Source organism: Sciurus carolinensis, chromosome 3, assembly GCF_902686445.1.
Source record: "Sciurus carolinensis chromosome 3, mSciCar1.2, whole genome shotgun sequence".
NCBI lineage: Eukaryota > Metazoa > Chordata > Mammalia > Rodentia > Sciuridae > Sciurus > Sciurus carolinensis.
This window is the reverse complement of record NC_062215.1, coordinates 64,191,475-64,218,964: the sequence shown is the minus strand read 5'-3', so window position 1 is coordinate 64,218,964 and position 27,490 is coordinate 64,191,475. Positions and strand designations below refer to the sequence as shown.

The 27,490-nt window shown below is 53.2% G+C and overlaps 1 protein-coding gene across 15 annotated transcripts in view; it reads right to left on the bottom strand.

The window, feature by feature from the left end:
- Myo18a (myosin XVIIIA) overlaps nt 1-27,490 on the bottom strand; it is a 96,588-nt gene that overhangs the window by 17,211 nt on the left and 51,887 nt on the right. For 8 of the 15 annotated variants that reach the window (XM_047546510.1, XM_047546511.1, XM_047546500.1 and 5 more), the window contains 30 exons: nt 27,226-27,439; nt 26,851-26,993; nt 26,157-26,257; nt 25,292-25,355; nt 24,969-25,113; nt 24,624-24,644; nt 23,424-23,435; nt 22,650-22,826; nt 22,341-22,431; nt 21,875-22,067; nt 20,949-21,035; nt 18,731-18,872; nt 18,420-18,579; nt 17,453-17,639; nt 16,892-17,135; nt 14,537-14,646; nt 11,218-11,283; nt 7,915-8,043; nt 7,121-7,264; nt 6,666-6,755; nt 6,420-6,539; nt 6,115-6,226; nt 5,634-5,761; nt 5,181-5,335; nt 3,350-3,473; nt 3,060-3,260; nt 2,389-2,499; nt 1,817-1,921; nt 1,334-1,480; nt 824-937 (listed from right to left, as the gene is read on the bottom strand). In XM_047546510.1, the coding sequence (XP_047402466.1) occupies nt 824-937; nt 1,334-1,480; nt 1,817-1,921; nt 2,389-2,499; nt 3,060-3,260; nt 3,350-3,473; nt 5,181-5,335; nt 5,634-5,761; nt 6,115-6,226; nt 6,420-6,539; nt 6,666-6,755; nt 7,121-7,264; nt 7,915-8,043; nt 11,218-11,283; nt 14,537-14,646; nt 16,892-17,135; nt 17,453-17,639; nt 18,420-18,579; nt 18,731-18,872; nt 20,949-21,035; nt 21,875-22,067; nt 22,341-22,431; nt 22,650-22,826; nt 23,424-23,435; nt 24,624-24,644; nt 24,969-25,113; nt 25,292-25,355; nt 26,157-26,257; nt 26,851-26,993; nt 27,226-27,439 (3,837 nt within the window). The remainder of the gene's footprint in view (nt 1-823; nt 938-1,333; nt 1,481-1,816; nt 1,922-2,388; nt 2,500-3,059; nt 3,261-3,349; nt 3,474-5,180; nt 5,336-5,633; nt 5,762-6,114; nt 6,227-6,419; nt 6,540-6,665; nt 6,756-7,120; nt 7,265-7,914; nt 8,044-11,217; nt 11,284-14,536; nt 14,647-16,891; nt 17,136-17,452; nt 17,640-18,419; nt 18,580-18,730; nt 18,873-20,948; nt 21,036-21,874; nt 22,068-22,340; nt 22,432-22,649; nt 22,827-23,423; nt 23,436-24,623; nt 24,645-24,968; nt 25,114-25,291; nt 25,356-26,156; nt 26,258-26,850; nt 26,994-27,225; nt 27,440-27,490) is intronic. The other 7 variants (XM_047546516.1, XM_047546513.1, XM_047546512.1 and 4 more) reach the window with 1 other exon arrangement.

Genomic DNA, 27,490 nt, shown 5'->3' with positions numbered 1-27,490 from the left:
TGAATGAATCTATTAGCCTGTAATTCCAAACCAAAATGACTGCGTTGGCTCCTTCTCTGCCCCATCCATCTTGTTACTGGGCTGTGGGGAGCTGGGGAAGCCTCCGCCAAGAAATTTATTAACTCGGATTTAAATAAAATGGTAATTTTATAACAGCCTTTTTTAACACAATTAAGGAATTTGAATTACTCACCTGAAAACTGCTGAAGAGCACAAATGTCAGGAGGATAAATCAAGCCCATGAGATTGGCATCTCTTGGCAGCAGGGTGACTAGCTAGGGGGCCATGAAGCCAACAGCCAAACCCAGCCTCCTCCCCTACCCCATTCCCAGCCCAAGGAGGTGCCAGTGGCCACATCCCGGTAGTGAATTCTCTGCCGATGGATGGGCCATGGGAGAGGTGGGGAATTAAAAGGGAGGCATTAAATAAGAGCTCTAATTAGCTGCCGCTTGGGCTTGTCAGTGGGCTGGGCAGGGGGAGGGGAAGGAAGCTGAGCCATCCCATCCTCTTATCGGTGCTTCTGCTAATCTCCAGGCACCTGTTTACATCTCTTAACCACATTAGCTGCCTTTATTTATGGTGCTGGGGCCTGTGGCCAAGTGGCCAAGCTCCCGAAAGCAGGTGGTTAAACAGGGAGATGGGCCCTGACTGGCTCCCTCCTCCTGGGCCTGTGCTCTGAGTAGAGAAAGGCAGAGGAGAGGAGACCACTGTCTTTGCTGAAAATCCTGACCTGCAGGAACCTGTCTGGGGTGAAGGCAGCCACTATTATGACTCTATTTTCCCTCAGCCCCCCAATCTCTGCCCTGGACACCCGGACCCTCACCGCTGTCTTGGCCTTGGCGATGTCATCAATCTGCAGATGTAGGTCTTCAATCTCCACCTCCATTGCTTTCCGTGCTTTTACAGCTGCTGCACAAGTGAACTCTGACTCCTCCAGCTGGACACAGAGCCACCCCAGCCCAGGGAGAAACATCAGCCATTTCATGGAGGCAGGAGGGATGTGCAGAGGGGGCCCAGATGCTCTCCTTCTCCATTCACTTCAGACCCAAGGCCACAGCCGTGCTGTGGTGCACACACAGGCAGGCATTCCTCCCACAACAGGGATGGTGGGCACCAGGCCCCGCCCACACACCCCGGGGTTTGACAGTCAGACCGTACAACATACAAAGACACTGGGGACTTGGGTTGCTGTGGCTGACTTCTCCCCACATTCCTGTAACTTTCCTTCCCAAGGACTCAAGAACCCATGAGAGGAGCAAGAAGGAGGAAAAAAAAAATCTAAAAACAAGCTCCCTAGCCCCTGGAGCCAGCAACTTCCTTTCAGTAAAGATACCTGGTTCTTTAGCTGGGCGATCTCCCTCTTGCTGGGGGCATTGTTCTTAAGGTGGTCCAGCATGATCTGGGCATCTGCCAGCAGGGCCTTGGTGCGCTTCAGATCTTTCCGTAGTCGCTTCTCTGATTCAAAGTCCCTCTGGCTCACCTAGTGGACACCAGCAGTTGGGACTCTGGGTTTTACCACAGGGCCTCCTCCTGTCTTTCTCAAGTCCACTCCTCACCCTACCCTCATTCTCAGAGTCGCCCAAATGAACAAGAATACTAGATGTGCGGGATCAACATACATTGGCCTAGGTGTGCCAGTGTATGGTGATGTTCCCATCCCACAGGCGATGGACACCCCATAGCAGCACAAGTGGGTGCTCTAGAGCACTCCCCACCCTCACCCATTCCAGTTTCCTGTCCCCAAGACCGCTCTCCCATCCCCAGGCTAGTGAAACAGGTAGCTGGCAGGCCCAGGCAGTAGGGTGTCCCCATGCACCTGGTCGCTCAGTGCAGCAAGCTTGCTCTCCAGCTCCCTCTTCTCCCGCAGTGCCTTCTGCTTGTCCTCGTACTCTTCCTCAAGTTGCACTTCCATCTGTTTTAACTGGAGTGCCATGGGGACAGAGGCCCATAGTCCCTTTAGTTCAGGGTCTGATAGTCCTCTTCCCTGATGGGTCTCCCACCCCATGAAAACAGTAGGACAGGGCTGAGCATGGGTGACCCTAGAGAGGTCAGAACCTGAATTCCAAATTCCTAGAGTCTCACAGAAGCTTAAGGGGAGGGGATGGCAGGTCACACAGCCACCTGAGCCACAGTAAAACTCATTGCAGAGTGAGGACCTGTTGGGCAGGCTAGCTGATGATGGGCAGCTGAAAGCAGCACACGTGGGCACAGTCTACAGGCTCTAAGGCACACATCTCAGGCCATGCTGGGATTCTGAGAAGAGACTGCAGGTCCAGAATCTCAGTGGAAGATGGGGTGGCTAAGACAGGGAAGCAAAGCCCCTCACTTTAAAGAGGTTATGGAGGAACAGGTATCTACATGGGGGAGATAAGGGCCCAGATGCCATACCTTCTTCTGACATGACTGTCGGGCCTCCTCGACTTCCTCATCTCGACTCTCCATCTCCTTGGAATGGGTCTGTCTCATCCGCTCCATCTCCATCTCTAGACGCAGCTTGGCCTGAAGGTGGTTGGGAGTTGGGACTGGGTTCCTTTTCAGCAGGGCCCCGTCCCACTATGCAGTTTTCCTGACCTTAGGAGAGGGAATATCTCTGCCACCAGTTCCCTTTGCTTGCTCACACTTTGCTCCAGTGGCAGCAGGATTCTTTAGAGAAGTTGGACTCCCTGACTGGATGTCTGGCAAAGGCCCAGGGAGAGGTTGCTGGGGGTGGGGAAGATCCTGCAGCTTTTCCACTTGGTCTGCAGGCTCTAGCTCCCTGAATGGACTTGGCAGCTCAGTGGCAGGCTGGGTGAGCTCATGGCCCTGTGGCGGTAGTGCCTCCTGAGCCCCTTACCACTAGAGCTCAATCAAGATTTGTTTTTGTGGAAAGCTTAATTGTCTTCACACTGTGGCTGGCACAGATCCTGGGCTCACTCAACATTTTGTAAGTGAGCAAGTGAAGAGGTGAATGAATAAGTGAGTGTGGATCTTGCACTCCTTTGGCCCATACCCTGGGTTAGTGGTGGGATGACAGTGGTTCCTGTCATGCCTCCTCCCTCCCTTGGTCAAGCCTCAAGCACCTGCTCCAGCATCTGGATGGTCCCCGCCTGCTCATCTAGCTCTTCTTCCTGATCTTTGACCTTGGCCTCCAGGTCTCGGAGCTGCTTCTTGACCTTGGCCAAAGAGGCTTCATCCTTAGACTCTTGGGATGAAATGTCCTGGAGCTCAGCCTCCAGTGAGACAACCTTCTGTGTGAATCCCGCAATGTCCATGTCTTTTTCCTGGAGCAAAAGAGAAGATGAGGCTGGTGCAGGGTAGGTCCCAACCTGTTGCGGGGGATGGGACATGGAAGGTGGGTGGCACCACATACCTCTAGTTGCTGCTTCAGGCTGAAAGCCTCAGCAAGAAGCATGTCCTTCTCCCGCTGCAGCTTCTCCCGCTGCAGCTTCTCCCGCTGGGCTTCCTCGTGCGCTTGAGAGAGTTCACTGTCAAACCTGTGAGGGAACACGGTGACCTCCTCAGGTACATGTGGAGTTGGGGAGTGGAGTTGCTAGGAAGTGGTACCCCGGATATGGATGGGGCATAAGGGGGGCGGCATATAGCCCTAATTTTGGGACAGTGGTGAGGTGGGACTGACATTGAGAGGTTCAAGCTACTAAAGCCCTGCTGAGCAGCCATGTCTGGGTCTGGGGCATTTTGTTAAAACAGGCCCTTTCCATGGGGTCTACTCCTGGGAAAAAAGCAAAGAGACACTCTCCTTAGGAGTTAAGTCCCTACCTTTTCCATTTCAAAAGATCAAAGAATGAGGGGCCAGGGTGAGGGCAGAGTGGGCATGGAAATGGGTTGGAATGGTCATCCTGCCTCATCTAGCTCACTTCCCACAATTCAACTCAGCATCTGTGCATTTGGCAGCTGACTCCTGCCCCCGCCGCTGGGCATCTTCCTTTGGCCAGCGTCACCTGCCCCAGAAGTACCCAGGTCACCACCAGGACACCCCACACTGGGCTGGAGGCCAGTATTCCTGCCAGACCCAGCTGGCAGCGTGCTTCAACAGGCACACAGCTGGGGGGCCTCCTTCTTCACTCCTCACTTCCCAGCCTTCCATTTCCCGCCCAGTGACTCTAAATAAGGAGCAAATTGCTGAAATCCCTCTTAACACCTTCCCTGAATAGCTAATCAGGTTCCTGAGGAAATTGAACACCCCCTCCCAAAAAAAAGAAAAGAAAAGAAAACTCCGGGCAGCTGAAACCTAATAAGTTGCCCAGCAGGGAGTGTGGTGACATGGTAACTAGGCCAAGCTGGTACTGTCATCAGGGTGCTCAGGAGGGGGGTCCTGCTAAGGGTGGCAGCCTTTGGATAAAAGGACAGAGTAGGGATAAAGATAAGAATGGGGGAAGTGGATCATGTGCTGGGAGGGGCAGAAAATCTTCCTACTTTCCCTCACTCTCCTCAGAGTGGCAGCTAGCAGGGGAGGCAGCAGGGAGTCCAGGAGGCCCAGGGTGACCCTGGTAGTCAGAAGCTGGGAGGGCTCCACTCTGCCACCTCACTCCCAGGACAGCGGGTGGGGCTGCCCTTCACAAAGGCAACTGATGTCTCTGCCAGAAGCCCTTCTGCAGAGGGGAAATGGGCACTGTTCGCGCTCCCTAGGGCACCCTGCTGTTCCCAGGGTGTGTGGGCTCCTCAGTGCTGCTAATAAAGGCGTCCCATTCCCATCCCCAGTCAGGGAAATTAATTTAGATTGGATTTTCTCCTGTGAGGGCTTCCCCCCTCCTTTGTGTCATTACCATAATGAGATGGAAGTGGCACGGTAGTTTAACGACATTAGTCAGGAGAGTGTGTTTGTGTAGCTGAGGCAAGTGAGAGCCACGCAGAAAGAGCTGGGTAGGGGCAAGGGGCAGGGATGAGGTGGTTCCTGCATGGGGTCTCGCTGATGCCAGCCCTCACTAAGCATGGGACAGGGTGACAGGAGCACATTGGCTGGAGCCCATCTGAGCAGAGGCCTGGGCAGGCCTTCAGTGGGGATGTGATCCAAGACATCTCAGGAGGTCAAGAGTGAGTCCCCATTCACATGCCAGGACCAATGACCATGTAGGCAAGGATCCTGGCCAAATTTAGGTCCTTCTTTTCTCCCTCAGGGGATGAAGGAACCCTATCAGTAACCACTCTAGAAGGCTCTGAGCTCAGGGCAGGGGGCCACCCACCTCCTCTGCTTCTTCTCCAGCTCATGGTTTCGGACCTGCTGGCCCTCCAGGTGCAGCTTGGTGTCCTGCAGCTCAGCTGTTAGTCGCTGGCACTTCTTCTTAAGTTGCTGCAGAGCCCGCTGGCTTTCATCACTATCTGCTTGTAGGTCCCCAAGCTAGAGGCCAAGATGAGGTACAAGGTCAACAGCCATTGAAAGACTCTGAAGTATTGGTGGAAAGAGATGAGGGAGATAGGTGGAAAAGAGGAAGACCCCGGGATAAGGCATGAGGTCTGGGAAACTAAGATGTCTTAACAGTAGCCTGCTCTTGGTTGTCCCTGCAGGACAGGCCAACATGCTGACCTTCTCTATTCCTCCTGAGGCCTGCCTGCCTCTAGTCACTCACTGGGCTGACACATGGTGCTGAATCCCCAGCCCTCCCAGGCACGGGCTCCTGTTCCCTGGCCAGCCTCACCCGCCTCTCCAGCTGCCTCTTGCTCTGCTGCTCCACCTCCAGCTTGTCTTCCAACTCCTGCTGGAGCCGCTTCTTGGTGAAGTCCACTTCCCGCACGGCTCGCTCATATTTTAGTCGCCACTCGCCGCCTGTGGGGTGGGGGACAGACAAGGAAGGACAGAGGTGCTGGGAATCTTTAAGAAAGGGCAGAGGGGAAGAAAAGGCAGGAAGGAGCCACTGGCACTAGAAGGGAGAAGATGAGAGGGGGTGATGTGCCGTCCTCTCCCTAAGGACTGCCAGGACCATGGCCCTTAGACACTGTCATAGTCGTGGTTGTTAATCCCTGTACTTATCAGCACCTCTACTTCTTCATCTACTTATTTCAGTCCTATAATAGCCCCTCAGAGAGGAGACAGGCCTGGATGAGGGACATGACTACTCAGGGGTGGGTATCTAGGCTCTTCACTCAGACCACTGCTCCACTCCTCTGTGTCAGACCCACCTGCATCGTCATCATCCACTTCCCCGTTGATCTCTGCTGCCCGGATGAGCCGGGCCTCCATCACCTCCATCTCCATCACCTCCATTTGCTTTTTCAGTGCATCATACTGGGTCTGCAGAAGAGGGGATTATGAGGTGTACATCCCATCCCTTCACCCAGTCCCACCCACACCCTGACCCACACAGACCACACACTTACCCAGGGCAGATGGGGATCTGAGCCAGTGGAGAAGATGCCAACTGGCCTTGAGGGAGCAGACTGTGGCAGTCACTAGTCTGCAGGGCTCACCCTGGCCCTGCCCTTACCTGCAGCTCCTTCATTTCCTTCTCGGCTCGGAGCCTCTCCGCTGTCTCCGCGTCCAGCAGCTGGGAGGCGGACTCTCCCGTGTTCCGTTCATCTGTCAGCTCCGATGTCAGCTCTGAGATCTAGGGTTGGGGGAGGGGTCACTACCCAGGTGAAAAACTTGCCTCACTCAGCCAGAACACCAGGGGGACTTCTGCAGGCTGGGGCACCCTGAGATGGTGGGCCATCTCTCTGGTGCCAGCACTCACCCGGGTCTCCAGTCGGTCACTGTTGAGCCGCAGCTCATTTCGCTCCTTTTCCACCTTTTCAAGCTTGCTCCGCAACTGTTGGATCTCCTCCTAGGGTTAAGCAAAAAGGGTACTGTGAGGGATTGGGGCCCTGGTTCTGTATACCTGTGTCAAATAAAACTGATGAAGCTCAGGTCAGACCAGGATACAAGGGGAAGGCACATTCCCAGAGGAAGAGTTGTGGCTTCTGTCCCTAGACTCTTCCCTATAAGCCAAGGATGCCAAGATTTCATCCCAAAAGGCTACCCAGGGGCCCTAGCAGTATCCCAGAGGGAATGTGCTTGCTGGGCATAGTTTAAGGACACTGGACACCAGCTCACTGGACACAGGAATATCTTGGAGCCCAAGACAAGCCAGCAAGGACTTTCACAAGTGGGTTCTTTGCAGTGACCTGGCCGCCCCAGGTGGTTGCTTACGTCTTTGTTGCGAATCTGCTCCTCTGATAGCTGTACTTCAATGAGGGGTCGTACAGTGGTAAAGAGCTTCCACCAGGGCCAGTCCTTCACTCCTTTGTTCTTCTTGATGTTCTTTTGCACACAGCGAATGGCCAGGTCCTGGATCTACAGGTGAGGTGGGGATGGCATGTGACAGGGCTCAGTCCCCTGGCCAAGCCTGGTCAGGGAATTTCTTCACCACCAGCATAGCCTCTGGACCCCTGATCCTGAGTCAGACACTCCCATCCCCAACTTGCCCCCTGCCTCCCTCCATCTCTCAGAGAGTGGGCAGCCTGGGAACACCATCCTGGGCACTAACCACTCCACTGTCATTAGGAATAATTTCATCTGCTTTATTTGCTGCCTGATTATTTCTAGCACCCTGGCCTAGCTGTGCTATAAAACCTAATCTTGCTGAAACACAAGAGGCGGCAGTGCTGGCTGTTTTATGGACTTGCTAATAAGAAAAGGAGTCGCTGACACAGCTCCTTAATCTTCATGGAGCAGACCGTGATCCAGAGCCCACCTTTGCCTGGCCCTACTTCCCGCTCCCCTCTACTCTGCCCCCCAACCAGGATTCATGGTCCCATTGCTAGGCCTACCAGTATGCTCCCCACCCTGGCCCAGGGCACGGTGCCCTTGGGAGGCCTCTGCCTCTTCCTCAAATGATGATAACCCATAACCCCAAGACCTCCTGTCCTGCATGCTTCCTGCACTCCCACATCCCCAGGAACTCAGCTGTGCCCGTGTAGGGTGGGATGTTCACAAAGCAGCACCTTTCTCTTCTTGAAGTGCTGGCGGGCCAGGTAGCCCCTGCAGGCCGCCTGGAACAGGGTTAGGTGTCTGCTGGTTTGCTCATCTCGCTGCTCCTCCAGTCGCGCCAACGTGCCCGCCCGGAAGAACACCTGTGGAGGAAAAGCAGCCAAGTAAATACCTGAGGTTGGCCAGGACAGCCCAGGGGTGGAAAGGGAAGCAAGGTGAAGACCTGGAAGGATAAGGAGCTAGCACAGGGAGCCAGCAGGCCAGGAAGTGTGGCCCCTAGTTGGGAAGAGCCTGAAAATCCACTTGACCAAGAGAGGAGGGGAGGAGCCAGAAGCAGAAGCAGCACTGGGAGGGTGAATGGGGAGGGCCAGGCTGGGATGGGGAGGTTTTGAACTGGGAGGAGGAGCAAGGTAGGAAATCAAGAGAGATGAAAGGCAGGGAAGCCAAAGGGAAGACACCTGGGGCAAGGAGGGAAATGAAGCCATCGCTGGTCAAATAGGGAAGGGACATCCTTCAGCAACATCTGTGGCTGTCAATGCCCCCTATGCCAGGTCTTACTGCAGGTCTTAACCACGGACTCCAGGTGCCTGGGATCAGGAGAAGAGGATGGTGAAGTCTGGGCGTGAGATGATCCAGGAAGCAGCATGTGAGGAGGAAGGGGGACAGGGCAGTGGGAAGCTCCTGCCCTTCTCGCCCTACTGCTCAGTTTCATTCCAGAGGTGTCCTCTCATATACCAGTGCTCCACCCCCCCACACCCAGGTTTCATCTTCTCATGAAGAAGCCAGTGAGGTGGGCGGGAGTTGGCTCTGTCTAGGGACTTGTCATACAGGTTTGGGGGCTGGAGGACAGACAAGAAAGGAACCAGCTGGACACCCCCACACCTAGCCTTTCTGCTCACTCCTAAGCACCGAGCTGGGGCTGGGTAAGAGAAATGGGGAGGGGGAGTGATCAGGTGCAGAGAGATTCTGATGTCCTTGAGAGAGGGCAAAGGGACACACCTGGTATGCACATACCTACACCTGGCACAGAACCCAGAAGACTCCCTTTTGTGGGGGCAGAGAAGATATGAACTCCACAGGAAACACAAGTTATAAAAATGTACTCAGAACCACAGGGATGCATCCTAAGACCCTCTTTGGGAAAGAAATGGGAAGAGGGCCTAAACTTTCTGCTGAGAAAAGTTTTGCCTCTGGGGACTCCACAGAAGCCTCATCCCAGAGTCTGGTCTTGGAAAAAGTTAGCTCAGTCCTTTGTGACACTTCCCCAAATCTCACAGGGGAGAGCTAAATGGGATCTCCCTTGGGTCTCAAGCTCAACCTGATCCTTAATTTCCCATAATGTGTGAGCCTGAAATTCCAGTGAGGGAGTGGGGAGGGAATATCCAGTTTCCCCTGGAGGTGGGCAAACATGTTTGGTTAGCACACACAGCTATCTATATGCCAGGGCAGGAGGGAGGTACCCACACAGGGGACAGAGAATGGCCCAGAAACATAATGAGCAGAGAAAGAATGGTGCAAGGCTAGAGCAGTGAGCTTCAAATCTCTTTTGGACATTCTTAGGGTTAAGAGTCCATCTGAGTATTAGGTGATACTCAGGGCCATTCACACAAATTTTATAATGTCAGAAGTATCTAAGACGTCCCAAGTCCTTGCCTGAGACCTCAGAACTCTCTGGGTTCATGTAAAGACCCCTCCTCTGAAGACTGATGACCACACAGGGAGTCCTCACCCATCAGCTGGTACTACCCACAGCCTGTAAGGCTGTAGCCTTTTCGCCCAACTAGATGTGAGCAAAATCCAACCTTGCCCCCAAGCTGTGCCCCAGAGACAGGGCCCTGGGGCTCCCCTGCCTTAGCTGGGCTTTAGGGAGGACTCAGGATAGCAGAAGGTCTGAGACAGCAATCAGAGGAGAATCAGTCTGTACAGGCCTACTCCTGCCTGGGATGTGCCTGGGAACCTGGGAACTGGCTTGGAGGAGTGCCACCTGTCCGTGTCAGCCAGCAGCTGTCCAGCCTGCCGCAGGGGCAGTAGACTGTGGAAAAGCCCGAGTGTGAGCTAACCTCAAGCAGCTGAGGGCATGTCCTCAACTGCAGACGCCCCAGAAAAGAAGCCCAGTTGAAAGCCCCTGAGCCCAAGAAAAGCCTAGGAAGGGGGTGGTGGACAGAGAGAGGGAGGTGACAGAACAGAGACCAAAGGAGGTAACAGACAGAGACCAAAACCAGGAAATGACACCAAAAGACGGTGGGACCACCACAGACACAGGACAAAGAGAGAAACAGGGACAAACAGGATCAGAAAATAAGAAACAGAGTAGCAAGGACTACTGAGGCCCAAGGAAGACAGAAAGCTAAAGATGGCAGAGACAGAGACGGGAAGCCACAAAGACACGGAGATGGAGGGGAAAGGGATTCACAGTGAGGAAGGGTAGGAAAACCAAGACCCTGACTCAAAATGCAGAAAAGAAGGATCAAGAACAGACAGGACAAGTAACACACAGCCTTTTTTGCAAGTACCTCCTTCCACCTCACACTCTCCAAGGGGTCCTGGGGTCCAGATTTCCTTCCCTCTCTGCTGACAGAGGGACAGGTCCAGAACCCTTTCTCTGGCTCCCCACTGACCTCCCTTCCACCTCAGCCCTCGGAGCACATACATTGATGCTGCCTATCCAACAGTCCCAGTCTGGGGAGAGGGACATGCAGGGATCTCTGCCTGTGGGAGGAGCGGTAGGCTGACCTGGTGTGGAGTGATGGCACATTGCACCCAGAGCCGGGCGTGTCTGCCTTTTATCACCATGTTCCATTCAGATGAGGAATCTGGCCTGTGGGCAGGTAGTGGTGGCACTGCCTCTCCATGTCCTGCTTGCTCTTCTGGAAACCTGGCAGCCCTAGATGACTCTCTAATGGGGTCTCTCCCTTCTGGGGTACTCTCCCTATAGCCTTCCAGTCTCTCCTGGCCCACCTCCTCTGAGTCCAGAACGTCTGTCCCTTCATTCCCCACACAGGACTCAGGCCTTCCAACCCAATCCCTCCTACACCACAGAGGTGATCATGGTCAAGAACAAGCCAGTTGTCCAGAGGGCAGAAAGTCAACGTTGCTGCCCCTAGAATACCTACGCTTGGTTCCTGGCCCTGATGTAGGCAGCACGCTAGGAAAAGCAGCCTCTGGGTGTGTATGGTGTTTGTGGGGTAGGACTCAGAAGAGTGCCGGGAAGACTTCTGAAGCCTGACTGAGGAGGGAGAATAGGAGGAGAGAAGCAGCCACCTGCCGAGGGCCACCAAGGAGAGAAGACCTGACTACCTTTCTGCAGGGCAACTCACCCGACTGAGGCCCATGCAGCAGCTGCTCTTCTCCAGGTCCAGGGACTCCAGCAGCTCCTCCACTGCCTGAGGAGAGAGGGCTAGGTCAGGAGTCCAGTCGGTGCCTCCCCATCTCCAGACATTCAGCCCTCCTCTTCCTCCTCCCAGCAGTCCATTGCTTATTCCACAAGCCCTTCTGCAGTGTCACATATTGTGTTTGACTCTGGGGATGTAGAGGTTACCACAAGAGGAACAAACTGTCTTGCTGGGGAGCGAGAAAGGGGCAGAACACAGAGGAGGAGATATTGAAGTCAGAGAGAGGGTGCATGGAAAGTATCATGGAGGAGGTGTTGTTTGGACTGAGAATTTAGATACATGTAGAATTAGCTGGAGAGAGGTGGGGAGAGGGCAATTAGGTAGTGCTACTAACAGGAGCAAAGGTGGCAGAATGCTCTGGGGAAACTCCAGGGGCCTCACCACACCTGGTGTGAAGGGGTGGCCAAAGTGTGTGGAGCCCTGTGTGCCTTGGGAGCTCTGCAGTTCTCTCAGGGAGAACATGATCAGATTTGCATGTTGCAGAGGTCCCACTGGCATATGGGAGGAAGATGGATGTTGACTCCCATGGGAAAGGACGCTGTGGCCTCAAAGGCAAGAGAGGAGGGGAAATGCAGGAGATGCTAAGGAGAGGGAGGGGAGGAGGGCACATAAGGAGGAGGAATCTAGGGCTACTTTTGGGGTTTCTGACTTATATAATGAAATAGATAATGGTGTAACTCCCAAGGCAGGGAACACAAGTGAAGAAGTGGGCTTGGGAGGAGAGAGAACGAGTTTGGTTTGAACATACTGGGTTTGAGGTGTAAGAGGAACACAGGTAGAGAAGTTCAAAAGGCAGCTAGATGGAAATGCATGTCTTGTCTGGAGCTCGGGAGAGAAGCCTGGGCTCAGGTATCGATCTGGGAGTCATCAATATATATGCGGTAATTGAAGTGATAGGTGTGAACGAGGCTGTCCAGGAAGAGGGAGTGGAATTGAAAACAGATACAGCAAGGAGAGAGTATTGGAGAGACAGACCTCACTGAAGGGGTAAGTAGAAGTGCAGCGGCTCAGCAGGAGTGAGAGCAGAGCTGGGGAAAACAGGAGTGGCCATAAAGAAGCTAGCAGAACCATCAGCAAAGTCACAAGTTACCAAGAATTCAAGTAACTGAATGATTGGCTCTGGCAATACAGAGGGAATGGGGAGATAAGAATACCAGTCCCAGGGTACCAGGGAGTAGAGACCATGCAGCTGTGGTGAGGGAATGGATGGCGGCTGGGGTAGGGGCTTAGGAGAGAAGTTTTTATTTATTTTTTATTTTTTTGTACTGGGGATTGAACCCAGGCTTGACAGAGGGTTCCTGTCAGAGAACATGTCTGTAGAATGTTTCTCCATAGGGAGAGAAGAACTGAGAGAGGCTGAAGCACGAGAGAGGAGTTAATATTGATAGAATGGTCCCTGGGGGACAGATGGATTCCAAAACACAGAGGAAGGAACTGCAAAAGAAGAAGGGGTACTCTCCCACCAAGACAGAGGGAAAAGGAGGCAGAAGAGAAGTGTGAAGATGATAGAAGGAGAAGACTTGATTCTATTAGAGCTTGAAGGCAAGATCACAGGAGGGTTGGAGGATTTGAGAAGGAAGACAAAGAACGGAATAGCAGGCAAGGATTTGGGAATTAGGGCCAGATAAAGATGGGACACATGGAAGACTTGCTGGGCCACCCCAAAGGCCCACCTAAAGTTGAAGACCATAAATCTGTAGGAATTCAAGACTACATGATTGTATAATTTTCTCCAACAACTTCTGGGAGTTTAAAATGAAGAATGTAGCCACGCAAAGGCTGGCCTTTTGGGGTGGGGGTTTGGCAAGGCAGGTACTATGGAAGGCTCAGGAGAGCTGAGGGTGATAAAGGCTGAGTGACTGACAAGTTGGACCATGGCTTCAAGGGAAAGGAAGAAAAGTCAGAAGAGAATTGATAGAATAGAGAGAATGTAGTGGGGTCCAGAAATGAGAAGTCTCGATGGCATCAAAGAGCAGTCGTCCTAAGAGGAAGAGAGGAGTGAGGTCCATCGGTAGGAGGCTACAGTCAGAGAAGCCATGCTAGAATTTAAGATTTTGGAGGTGGAGCATTTCCAGGGATGGCAAGGTGCTGGGTATAGCCATGAGAGGGAGACTGGAATGGAGGTCAAGGGCCAGTGATGGGGAATGAAGGGAAGGGAGTGGGGATGGGAATGGGAAAGACAAGAGAATGCATTGGATATGACTTTCCACTGTTCATATATGAATATACCACCAGGGAAACTCTACATCATGTACAACCACAAGAATGGGATCCTAATTGGAATAAGGTATACTCTATGTATGTGTAATACGTCAAAATACACTCTACTGTCATGTATACCTAAAAAGAACAACAAATTTTTAAAACATTTTTTTAAAGGGCCAGTGAGAGGAAGGTGTGAGAAGGTCACACCGAGGTCTCCTAGGACATTGGCAGGCCTAAGAATGGAGCAAAGGTTTTTGAGCCCTCTATGAATGTGGGTCTGTGACTCAGGGGTCAAGGGAGGGGGCATCTGGGGAACATCTCGGCATCACTGTGGAGTGTCCTGCCCATTCTTCAGGGTATCCTCCTTTTCAGGGAAGCCTCCTAAGGTCTGAGGTGCCCTTGGAATAGTGCTGGGTGACTGAGGCCAGTACAGAGGAAAGGAGGGTTCCTCTGCTCAAGGAGCCCTTTGACTGCCTGAGGAGCTGCCCCTGGGGGTCAAGGAGATAGCCTTGAATGACAGAGAGACACCCCTTATGCAGTTATGAATTTACCAATCTAGTCTGCCAAGGGACCCAGCAGCTGCACACCACCCTGGCACCAAGGAGGTCTCACCATATCAACCTTGCTTTTAGGAAGGACACTGTCCCCAGTCTCAGGCAACTTCTTGATGCAGGGACCAGATCCATGAAGGCCAAGGCTGAGGGACCGGGCATTATCATTAGGATACCCAAAGCACCTAATCAGCCAACTGGGAGGCCCTGGCCCTGTTCACTCTTAGATAATTGCTTGGCTCACCAGCAAGCAGCACCCCCCAACTTTAGCCTCCAGGGAAGGTACTCCTCTCCAGTTACTACAGACTGCCTTCTCCACAGCACAGTGTCCCTGTCTTAACCCTGGCTGACAGAAACCAGGAGCCTGAGCAAAGGCCAGCCCACTGTCTCCAGAGGAGGAAAGGCAGATGGGTCGGGGAAGGGCAGCTGCTTAGAGGGTTCTGAGTGGGTGAGAGGGGTCTGCAGAGGGTCTGGGAACCTAGGCCTACCCTCTTCTCATCCACCACAATGTAGTTACGCCCGTGTTTCTTTGTCAGGTGTGGGGCCAGGACATCAAAGCGGCGGCGGAACTCAGAAAATACCATGTGGTCAGGATAACCTGGAGAGAGAGAGAGAAAGCATGACCCACAGTCAGGTCTTTAACACCTTGCCTGCTCCCAGCATGGCCCAACAGTCAATGGTGCCAGGTGGGGAGTCACCTAAAGGGGGAGAAACTGCAGGGGTGGGGAGCTTGCAGCAAAGGCAGGCCCAGAAAGGACAGTTGAAGAAGAGGCTCAAAGGACCAACGGGGTTGCTCCACGTCAGGACAGTAAGCTTAGAAGGGTTAAAGTAAGGGAACTGGGGTGGCACTAACCACCTGGAAGGAAGGATAAGGGAACCTGGGTAACCTCTAGGATGCTTTGCAGCCCTCCAAGCATACAACTCCCGATGATGCAGAGAGGCCAACGCCTTGAGGGTTCAATAAGAAAAACAACAGGACACCAGATCACAACTGACACGAGTGCTTGGAATCCTGGCCCTACCTCTTACCAATCTGTGACCTTGGGCCAATCATTCCACTTCTCTGTGTCACACTTTCTTTACCTTTAAATGGGGCCCTAGCACTTTATACTGCATGGTAGTCATGGAGACTAAAATGAGAAAATATGTAGAAAGCACAGCTTGGTGGGATGCTCAGTAAAATATTCCTTTCCTTTCCTTTGTTCTGCTGAAGCAGGATTTCAAATAGGGCCCCCCTCCCTGACCCCACCCTGACCATGAGCCCTAGGCCAGGTAGCCAAAAACCCTTTGTAGATTTTCTTTCCCTAAAGAGTGTCTGGGTTTAGGGTCAAGGGAAGAGTGAGATGACTTCTGGCTTGGAGCAAGGTCAGAACAGTTACCAACGGGACTGACCCCCAGTCACCCTGGTCTCTCCAGAGTCTGTGGGGAAAGATCAGGAGATCCACTCCTACAGTATTTCAAACCAGAAAAGGGTCCTAGACCAAATCTGCCTTATCTTTCAGACAAGGAAACTGGCCTGAAAGGTAGAGCAACGGCTTGCCCAAGGTCACCAAGGCTCTAGCTGAAGCTGAGCTGTACTTCACACCTGGGTTTCTGACGGCCAGCTGGGGCTTGCTGCACCAGGCTGGCCAGCTAGCTCTGGGAAACCCTCCAACTGGGAGATGAGGCTGATGCATGTGCCTGATAATTGAAACAGGAGGCGGGGGCCGCTGAGGGGCCAAGACAAAGTGAGCTATTGATTGTATCTGAATTGCAATTAAATTGATGGGCCGGGATAGCAGGTCTGGACGCCTGGCATCTTAATTAATCATCAGCGCTACCGATGGTGGCTGGGGGCCGGGGGAGGGGGAGCCTGCCGCTGCTGGCCTCATCGATCTGCTTGTTTGAGTAAAGCACATTGATTTTGGTTCAGAGCGGTAACAATCTGGTTTTGAAATAATAAACACCAACTCCATATCAAGACGTGGGGACAGATCAATGATTTATTTAGAGCAGGGCAGGGAGCCTGTTTCCTGGCTTTGGCTGCTAAGGAAAAGTGATGGTGCCCATAGGGGTACCTCAAGGGGACATGGCTATGGGTAGACAAGACCCTGTCTGCTCTTCTAGCTAGGAAAAAAGGACAGAAAGCTGGCTACTCCTAACTTCTTGGGCAAATAAAACCCTACTTGAGAGGCCTGACCATGGAGTCAGCCTGACTGCGTAGAATCTGGTCCTGCCATGCATAAGCTGTGTGACCTTGGGCAAGCTACTTGGCTTCTTTAAGCCGCAGTAGCATTTGAAGATGATAATAGTTCCTACCTCACGAGGTTGTTGTGATTTAACATGTGGAAGAGTTGCAAATAGAACCTGGCGGGCTGTAAATGCTCTACTGCTACTACTGCCCTCCCCTTCCCCCTTCTCTTGCTGGGTCCATAAAAAGGGTCTGCCTGACATTTCTTGGGAATTTTAAGTACTTCAGAGAGATTTTAGCACCTAGTTTCTTGAAAGGGCACTGGGTCCACCGCTGCAGGGAGAGCTGACCCTTCCACGCTGGGGAGGGAGATATGGGAAAAAACAAAGGAGCATATGAGGAAGGGGAGTGAATGGACTAAAGAGAACTTAAATTTGGAAGGAAGAGAGGAGTCACAGGTGGAAAGAAAAAGAGAAAAGAACAGTTATGGACTGGGAGAGGTGAGAATAGAGACCCATGGAGGAGGCACCAGGGCAGAAAGGAGCACAAGGAAGGAGACCTAGAGCCACTCTGAGAGGGAGGGGAGCAGCCCCTGGGTCCCATCTGGAAGGCAGGGCAGGATGGAGCAAGCTCCAGGAAAGAGTGCCAAGGATGGAACGAGAAGGTGCCTTACCTTGGCGGTACATACGCATGGCGTCAAGCAGGCGGGAGCCCCGGAGCTGGGCACGGAGTAGGGGCACATCCAGCTGCAGGAGCCCAGCTTCACAGGGGTCTCCTGGAGGCAGGTCCAGCTCACTGCTGCTGCTGACACGGCGGGAGGAGGCGGATCGGGGCTCCCCAGCCCAACCCTCAGCCACAGGCAGGAAGCAGTGCACAAAATGCATCTTGGACCTCTTGATGGTATCAATGAGGGCATCCTGCCCAAAGGGAAGGGACCACCTTCAGTGGGTTCTGATGCCATGCCCAGGAGAGCAGGGACTGATGTTAGCATCTGCACTCCTCACAAGATAGCAAGTGTCCTACCACCAGCTGAGACATGCTAAGCCTGAATAACTCTGCCCTCCCCAGGCCTGGCTGGCTACTCAGAGACAGCAGGGATGTAAGATGAACCCCATCAGCAGTGATCAGGTAGGTGGGATGCTGGGTGGGCACTGGACAGCCTGGGTGTGTCCACAGTGCCCAGGCTTGTCTGCCAGTGGTAAGGAAGGAACCCAGGGCCTTGTTGAATACTCACCACCTGCAGCTTAATCTGGATGCACAGCGACTTCTTCTTGACAGCTGCCATGCCTGTTGTAAAGGTCTTCCGCATGCTGGTGGCCCGGCGCAGCGCAAGCTGTGAGCCACCCTCCAGGCCAGCGATGGAGCCTGAGAGCACCGTGGCACTGCCTGCCCGGCCCAGAAACAGGTTACTGATGATCTTTCTGCCAGAGGAAGGAGGGAAAGGGAGGAAAAGGAGTCACATTCATGGGGCAGCTGTGGATTCCTCCTGCCAGTACCAAACCACTCCCAGATGGTTATGGCCAGGGGCCTGAGTTATTGGTCTGGGGTCACATGTACCACACCCTACAGAAAAACAAGAGATATTTTCAAACACCAAGAAGAGAAAATCTGAGGTGGCTGAATCCAAGGAGCAGGCAAGGATCAGGCAGAGGGGAGCCATGACTCTTCTCCCTGCCAGGGGGTGCCGGGGCAGAGGGTTTCCAGCATAGTAGGAGAAGTTAGATTTCAATATCTACTAACACACTGCATAATTCACTTATTACATTTCCTGTTTATTATCTCTCTCCCCCACTAGAATGCAAACTCCACAGGGGCAAGAATTTGTATAGTCTTCACTGCATTCTGCCAAGTACCTTGAAGTCCCTGTCACAGAGTAAGTGTCCCACAATCATCTATGAAATGAATGGATGACAGGGGTTGTATGACTGAGTGGTTTCTAAGGTTCCTTCTGCCTTCTCTGAAGAATGTGAGGGTGTTATTCAAATTGAAAACTATGGGCACTTCCAACCATGTCTGCCACTTACTTCTATTCCAGAAGGCCGCCCCTGTGCTCTCAAGGCCAACTAGTCTTGGTTGTTGCCTCTCAGAAACTGAAAACTATCTACCTTGCTGGTGAGAGGCCTCTGGGACATCTCCATGGGAAGGGAGCCCAAAGACCAGTTGTGGGGACAGGACATGGGCAGAGAGAATAGTGTCCTTACTTTTGGGAGTCCTGCAGGAGCCGGGGGGCATTCTGAGTGGCTGGATTCTGCTTGGTGTAGCTCAGCCAGCCAGTCATGTTGTATTCCACCCAGTTGGTGCCATGACTGTGACCCAGGAAAAAATGATGTGGTTTGCTGCTGCGCAGAAGGGGACTTTGGCCTGAGAGTGAGCAAAGCAAGATTCAGATTGTCAGGGGACAGGCATACAGCCTAGGGACTTGGTGAGTCCCCCCAGGGAGTACCACCTGGACCCATATAGGTGGGCCTTCTAGAGAGGAAGCAGAGGAGCTGTCCTCCAGGATGCCACCTACCTTTTTTATCACCTTCTTGCGGGCCATAATAGGAGAAAAGGCGCTCCAGGAGGGTATCCTCGGTGGCCCCTGGCACTAACGCCTCCTCTTCCAGCAGCCAGAGCAGGCCCCTTGCCTCGTCTGTGCGGGCCAGTGAGCGAACCTATGGAGAAGGGAAGAAATCCTGGCTTGCCACATGGAGCTGTGGGAAAGGAGCCAAAGTCTGGGCCCCAACCACACACCATAAACAATTACACACATGCCGGCCTGCACAATGCAGCTCCGGCCGCTCACTGCTGACACCTCGTGGAAGAGGTCAGTAGTGAGGGGAAAGAAGGGCCAGGAAAGAGGAGATGATTCCTGGCACTTGGGTCCAAAGGCCCCAAAGACCCCAAAGAATGAAGGCTTCTTATTACCTATAGCTCCTATGCAGAGGCTTCCCTCCATTCTCCTCCTGTCAGAGGGCACCAGTGGCTTGATGAGCCCCATGTTGCCCTCACTCCTTGGCACATTAAGTGGAATAAAGGCAGCAAGCTTTTGACAGTGCATGACCCAAAGGAAGCTCTCCATAAATGACAACTGTGGGGTTAACACTAGTCCCTGAAAGAGGAGAACCTAGAGAGGACCCAGATTGCTGCAGGATCCCTGCAGGGTATAAACTCAAGGGTCAAAAGTGTGTGACAGATGACTTCATGGATGTGGTAGCCAAGACAAGTGGAGAGTGGAACAAGTTAGAAAGAAGGGGTCCTCATTTAGTAGCTGCCACTCAGCTGTAGTTGACTGCTGTCCTACAGGAACACTAACTTGGTGTTGATAAACCCTCTGGTTTTCAAGAGAAGGTAGAAATACTGAATTCTGATTTCTAATACCCACTAAAGATCATGCAAACTAGGCTTATGGCCACAACTGTCCTGAAGTTGCCTTTTCTATGGAATTCCCCTGCCTTCCTTGGAAAGAACTGAATTACACCCACATCACATTCTCACCTGGCCTTTAGGGACCGAGGACAAGAAAAATTGGAAAAATGATATTTTCCCTCTCTTCGGCCCCAGCTTACCTAAGGAGTCACTACAATAACCAGAAGGAAGCAGAATGTGGCCAATGACTTGTGGGCAACAATAATACCTCAATGGCTAGAGGTGAATGACAGGAAGGAGCAAGGAAGCCATCAGACAGTGAGTGGCACCAGGGGCCCCTTCCCCAGATGTGCAGCTACCTGATGTCAAGGCCCATCAAATAGGGAGACCAAGGAAGGGAAAGACTGGCCAACACAAACCTGACCCCCTGCTGTTCATGAGTCACATGTACAAGTTCCTCCTATCTCCTGGGAATGGCAAAGGCTCTCTCAGGAGGCCACATGGGAACCCAGGTGTCAGGAAAAGGAAATCCACTTCCCTGGGGAGATACACCACTTAAGCATTTTAAACACTTGTCTCTGAGGAATATTCACTGTCCCTGAGCCCCACCACCTTTGCTAGCCCAGCAGAACCTTACTGCAGGGAAGGGATTTGCAGGAATCAAAGCAGAAGAGGGAGTTCAGCAGCCTAGCAAAAATGTCATTCTCCAATAAAGCACCTTATGCACTTCCCCTAATTGAAGGCAATCACCAAATGCCAAGTGCTCATCAGGCCAGCCAGTGCCCCAGGCACCCAAGGTGCCAGAAATGCTAGTACAAATGATGACAGGCTCTGAGGTTGAGGAGCAAGGGCTCACTTGAGGAATGAGGACTCATATCCAAGGCAGCTCCCTAGAGGGCATTTATAGCTTGGTGCTTCCCTGTTTGAGCAGGTGCCACCTCCTTGCTCCACTCTAGCAGGCTGCTTCAGTCCTCTTCTTGAGGACAACAGAACACAAAGACTACATCCTCTGGGTTTAGGTCCTCATCCCCAAGCAGTGGACACCAGGGTCCTTGCAGACACACTGGAGGCTCAGTTGGTCACAGGACAGGACCTGAGCCTCAGCTGGTAAGAGAGGAGCTACATCTTCCTTCCTGGCTGGCATATCACGGGCTCCAGATCCCCCTGCACCAGGCAGAAGAAAGTGCCATCTTCCAGGCCAGACTGAGTGCTGAGGGGCAGAGTCCCATAGCTATATAGTGCTTAGTGTCCAGGCATGACTGGGGTCCTTCCTTGACCTACAGTGGCAGCCCCAGTGGCCGCTCAGCCAGGGAGGGCTCTATTCCAGGCAGAAGAGTGGGAGATGAGAGGCAAGGCTACTGAGGTCTCACTGGCATTCTTACCAGAGACTGGTGGGAGGTCTGGTCCACAGTGGCCACGGAGTCATCTGTGGCCAGCTCAATGTCGTCAAAAGCCAGCTCAATGTTCTCCTAGAAAGGAAGGTAGAGCAGTATAATCATGGGGCCCTACATCAGGGTGCATCCCCATGAGTAGATTGGGTGGGGCCTTTGGGAACAGCAAGTCCAACTTCCCATTCCTTGCAGGGGCTACCTCTAGCATCCCAAAGGATGAGCTGCTCTCTGCCTCCCAAAGTAACACACTATTTCTGGACAGCTAAAATCCTCATAACCTCTTTTTATACTAGACCAAAGTTACATTCTTCTGTTATTTGAATCAGTTGATTAGACAATGCAGTATATGTCTATTCTCCATTTCACAATCATCCTTGAAACATGTGAATACAACTGTCATGATTTTCCTGAGTCTTCTCCCATCCAAGATAAATATCCTCCTCAGCTTGTTCAACTCACCTCCACATAAGGAAGGATTTCCAGATCCCATTCAGGATACCCTTTTAGGGAAAGACACTAAATCATCAACCACCATCCTATCAGATCAGGGAAAACCTGGGGGGTGGGGTGACTGGGCCAGACACACCTGGAAGTAGGAACTGCTCTGCAGCAGTTCACAGGGCCTAAGAGGGTACCTTAAAGGAGGGCATGGAGTGGCTCCCAGGGACCCAGACTGTGCCTTCAGCTTTGTGGAAAGCAAACTCTCCAAGAGGTAAGAAATCAGCCAAGGTCAAGGGCTAGGGCCACTGGGCAGAACAAGATTTCCACTCCAGAGCACAGGGGGAGGAAGAAGGAAAGAGGGAGTAGAGAGCTAGGAAGGAGCAGGCAGCAGGGAAGTTAGTGACTTCCTGCATTCACAGAGTACCCCAGGGAGGTGAGGTTGAGGTGGGGCCAGCCGGGGTGGGGTGGAGAATTACCTCCTTGTATCTTTCCAACTCTTGCACAAAGGTACGCTCGTGGAAAAGCTTCTGCAGACGGTCCTGGGCATAGTTGTGGCACAGCTCCTCAAAGGAGGCTCCACGGGCCGAACCACCCTGCTCAGGGTTCTGGAAGCCTGGAGTGTCCACAATCATCATAGAGCAGAGCGAGTGCTGGCTGGACTTGAGAGCCCTTCACCGGGAAAGCCTGGATCAGAGCTAGCTAATACAATGCCACAGAGCGGACCCCACTGGTCTGCCCCTGGCATGCAGCAAACTCCCATCCCTGCCCAGGTGCTCCCAGCTCTAGCAAAGAGGACTTGCCTCACCTCAGAGCCCAGAGACAGTGAGCCCTCTGCTGGTGGATGATGGCCCTATGTCAGCCAACGCAGACACAAAAGCATCAAAGCCACCTTGGACAGAGCCAAGGAGGTGGGGAGCCCCATGGGGTCTCTCTGGCACTCACCTGTTCACCAGGGAGATGAGAAGGGTAAAGAGCTCGCTGTAGAGGCCAGATGCCATGCCCTCTAAGCATTCCAGTGCACTCATTTTGGGACCTACAGGGCAGTAGGATCAGTTCTATCTTTTGTCTCCTGGGCTACCCCATCTGCCCAGGAATGTTCCCTACTTACCCAGGCTAAGTCAGCATGAGGCCCTGGGGCTGGGCCTGTTCCCCTGAAGGGAACATCTATTCATTCCAGCAGTCCCTCCCACTTCCCAACAAGCCCCAAGTGAGGCTTCCCAATCACAGCCACCAGCCAAGGGGCTAGGGTACCTGTGCCGTCCCCCAGGCTGCTCTCCTCAGGGCCCTGGCGAAAGGAAGTAGAGCGCTGCAGGGTGCCACCCTTGTGCTGGTGCTTGAAGATGGCTGAAGACAGCTCTTCTAGGCTGCAGCCCAGCAGGTATGCAGCCTTCTGGGCCCATTCATGGCGGGCAAATTGCTTGCGCCCAGCTGTGGAATAGAAAAAAGGATCTGGCATCTTGGGTCTTTCTCCTTAGGCTGACTGATGACCACTGTGTCTTTTGACTCCCCTGGTCCCATAGGACTGGGAAGCAGGCATCTTCTGGAGGCAAAACCCAGCCCTAATGACACCCCAAATGGGCTTCATGGGAATAGGCAGAGCCAGTCACTGGCAGTACTTCATATGTCTCTTGGGGATGGAAACAATGAGCAGGTCCTAAAAGAGGAGGCAACTCCACTGGCTTCCACCAGAGGGCTCCCAGTCAGCTGCAAAAATCCCTTTATTTCCAGGGATGTCCAACTTGGGTTGGAGAAAGACAAAGTCAGAAGATGAGCACAGAACATTTGTGCCTGCAGGAGAGATAGCATGAGAGAGTACTAGCACCTGCACCTTCCCTGGATGCATTAGCACACCCCCCTCCCTTCTTCTCTTGCCTCAGGGGAGACCACAGACACCTCAATGGCTAAACAGTGGGGAGGCAATGCAGCCACAGGGGAAAGGGAACAGCCCACACAGACATATGCGCCTCAGCCAACATGTGTCTAATCACAGCAATTAGGGAAAGCTAACAAGAAACAAGGTTTTACCTTCAGCAGCTTCTGTAAGGCAAAGGACCAGCATGCAGCATGCAAAGAAAAACAGTGTGTTAGCAAACAGTCATCAACTGAGCCGCCAGGCCCACTGGAAGAGACTGTGGGGGGTAGGGACTTAGAAGGACGAGCAGACAAGAAAAAGACCACATTCCGCTTTGGAGACACAAAAATACACTCACACACTCACAGTCTCAAAGGAGTATGTTTGTGGATATCTACACACTGACACACACACAAAGGGACCTGCAAAGATGTTCTGTGTGTACACACACAGACATACACACACATACACAAAACCCTGGAAAATACTGTAAGCTCTGAGTTGATAACAACAGGGCTCTGCACCCAGAGCACTCCACTTGTAGTCACCTCAGAGGAGGATCAGAGGAAACTTAGACTTGAACCCTTTAAAGTGAAAGAACTCTCAAGACACAGTCACATGTCTGCCCACCCTCCTGCCCATGATGTCTGGAGACAATTTCTTTAACCCAGAGCCTGCTTCCTCTTGGCACGTGTGCCATCTGCTGGGATCATAAGGGGCTGGACATCCAGACACATCTTCCTCTATGCATCCACCACCACCACTTTCCCACTCCTGCTGTGCAGCCTGGGGCCCTCTGCATCCCAGAGAAAGACAGAGCCAAAGCGCAAGGTGCTGTTCAGAGCCAGGATCCCCTTTCCCTAAACAGCAGGAGAAAGCAGGTAAAGAGGTGCTCAACTCACTGCCCTCTGAAGCTACCTCCCAGGAAGGCAACAGCTCTCCCAAGCCAGACCCAGCCATAGCCAGTCACAAGCAGGCAGAAACCATCAGTCACTATGGTGCCTGCTGCCCCCTAGTGGCCTCCACCCTGACATGCAAGACCAAGAGCCAGGGCTACCAAACCCGGAGGGAAGAAGACTGAAGAGAACTGGCCTTAGGAAGCCCCAGGAAGCATCTAAGCCCCACAGGGGGCATCAGCATCCTGAGATAGTCTAGGATCCAGGTTCAAAACATGTTGAAGAAGCAGCTAGTCCAGGGACTCAAAGAAGCCCCACAGCCAGCAGGCTCCCCTTCTACCCTCAACTCTGGGGCTTCTCCCAAGACCAGTCCCCTATGCTATGAAGGAATGAGCCCAGCCCTCAAAAAGAGCCCAGGGTAGCACCAAGACTGGGCAAGGCAGTCCTTATGCCCCAAGGCGGGCCAAGTTCAGTTACCCGCTTGCTCCTCGAGAGCCTCTGTTAGGAAGGGAACAAAAAGGAAAGTTATTCCAGGGACTGCTCCAAGAGAGCACCTTCTCTTTTTCTCAGTCCCAGCCCAGCCACCCAGTCCTCATAGTGCACCCAGTCTGCCAGCCATGACCACGCCTCAGGCCATCATTGGCAGAGATGCTTCTCTGGCCTTCTACTCTGATTTCAGGGACCAAGAAGGGGCACAAGCAACAGAGGGGTGTCTCATAACTGCTGAATCTAATCTGGGCAAGAACAAATTGAGAGTGGCCAGGGCCCCTACAACATCTTTCAGGAGATGAGGCAGGCTGTTGGGACCCCACTGCAGGTTACCTTTGGTGGCTCCTGCAGCCCCCAGGTGGTAGATGGCAGCCAGGATGAGCCAGCAGGCCTTCTGCTCATCAGGGGAAATGCCCAGCACCTTCATGGCCGTCTGCAGCTTACTGAATTGCTGAGCTGCCTTCTGCTTCTCCTCAGGCTGCAGGGATAGATGGGCACACACACACTGGTGTCAGACTTCAGAGGGGCTGTCTCTCCCAGCAAGTCCCCATACTGCTGGACCCTCAGGGAGGGCAGAACTTGGGTACAACCACCAAATAAGATTCTTCCTATCCCCAAGGTTCAGGGCTGCCATCCAGTCCCCACTGCCCCCTCACCTTGGCCAATGGCATGATCCCAAACACATTATTCTCTGCCAAGTGGTTCAAGTGGAGCTCTGTCCTAGGGGTACAAATAAGGAATCAGCTGGGGCTTAGTCCCGAGGCCACAACCATCTCCCTCCCAGGATGGAGACAAACAGATGCAACTTTCAGACTCCAGCTCTACCTTTCCTAACTGGCTTAGATGCCTGGGAAGAGCACCAGCCTCTCTAGGACAGGTCACTCGAGAGGCCCTGAAGAGAGGGTCCAGTCAGATCCCTGGAAGGGAGCAGGGAACCTGCCTGAAGGGCAAGTCCCAGCAGGACAAACTGTGCCTCAGTTATGAGAAGAGCTAAAGAAGATAGTCTGTGGCCAATGCTCGGTCCCATTGTTTATCCTTGTCCAGTGAACAGACAGCAAGTCTGATGGTTTAAAGGGGAAATCATGGCAGGGGAAGCCAGCAGGGCAGGGAGGGCCACCTGGAGGGCACTAGAGAAGGCTTGGGTTTTTGGGTCAGGGTGGATTATACCAGCTCAGCCCTATACTGGTGTGTGACTAAGGGCAAGTCACCTGCCACCCGCATCCTGGTGAGCTTTCCACCCCAGATTTATCTTCCTGGGTAACAGATTTTAGGGAGGCCCTGGGAAGACTGAAGGGTCTGCTGTGCTCCTCTCATAGAGTAAGGACCCAGTACCCAGGTCAGGGAGCTCTGGTGGGCAGGGCCTGTGTCTCCCTCATCTCACCATCTCCAGGCCCAGCTCAGAGCCTGGCACTCAATAGAGGAGGAACATACAACACAGTGGGTAAACAGGCAGTGAGGTCTAAGAGCACAGTCAGTGGGCTGAAGTCCAGAGCCCCTCCTGCACCCTCTGTCCCACCTCACCTGAGGGTGCCGTCCCCACAGGCCAGCAGGTAGTAGAAGACGTTGAATGTGGCCTCACTGGCAGGGCGTCGAGCCACACGTAGCTTCTCCAGAAGCATTGTCTGTAGCATAGCATGAGATGAGGAAGGAGGGTGTAGGGGTTAACTTCCTCCCACCCCAGAGCAGAAGGAATGAGGACCCTGATCCTCCAGACCTGGGAACAAGCAGCTGCATCTCATTCCCAAGGTGCTCAGCCAGTGGCCAGGTCATACTAGGGTCAAACAGGGGGCAGAAACCAGGGGCAGGTAGATGAACACAGGCCCAGCTCCGTGGGTCGGCCACCCTGCCTAGAGCCCAGGGGTCAGACTTCCTGGAGAAATGGATGCTTTTAGGGAGAAATTTCAATTAGCATGGAAGGGGGTCAGCCTTGGCTGGGCCTTACTTGACTGACAAGCTCTTCTCTGCCTGGTGACATCAGCCTGAGAGAAGGCCCCGAGCATGGATCTCAAAAAGTGGGCATAGCCCCAGGATCAGGAGGGATAAGGGAGTTGGGCAAGAGGCCTAGAGGCAGTACACGCCAACTCTTCCTGTGCCAGGTCCATTTAATTGGGATGAAATCCCAGGAAAATGAGGCACTGGAGAAATAATGATTCCTAGGACATGAAACGAGCAGCCCATCTCTCACTACCCTAAGGCCTGGGCAGCACCATCTCACCTGAATGGAGGCTGAGGCCACCTGGCCAGCTTGGTCAAAGTCCAGGGAGAGGATCTGGGAGAAGCGAGTGGCATTGCCATTCATGATGGTGGGGCTGTTCCCAAAGGCTTCCAGGAGGGTGTACAGAGCCTGCCACTTCTCAACTGCAGAACACAGGCCCAGGGGACATCAGGAAAGCCAGGGATAGCTTTTCCCCAGCTGTGGGCTCCAGAGGCATGAAGGTTTGGGGCCACTCAGACCAGAACTGCCCAGGGACAGAAGGGTTTCAAGGGGATAGAGAAGCCAGGGAGAAAAAGAGCTGGCATCTAGGAGGATCTTCCCTCCTGACCCCCACCCCCCATCCATTCTCAGTTTTCCCAGCTGTCCCTGCCTCACCAGAAAACACCTTGTTCCCGCTGGTGCCTGCAATGGTGGCTAAGTACTGCACCAGATGCTGGCAGCTGGTGGTCTTGCCACTGCCACTGCTGCCCAGGAGGATGATAGACTGGTCCTGACGGCTCATTAGCATGGCCCGGTATGCTGTCTGGGCCACAGCATAGATGTGGGGTGCCATGTCCTCACGCCGGCACCCCTTGAACATGTGCATCACCTTGATAAGGAGAAGTACAGAGGGAAGGGGTAGGCCCTTAGCTGGTTCCAC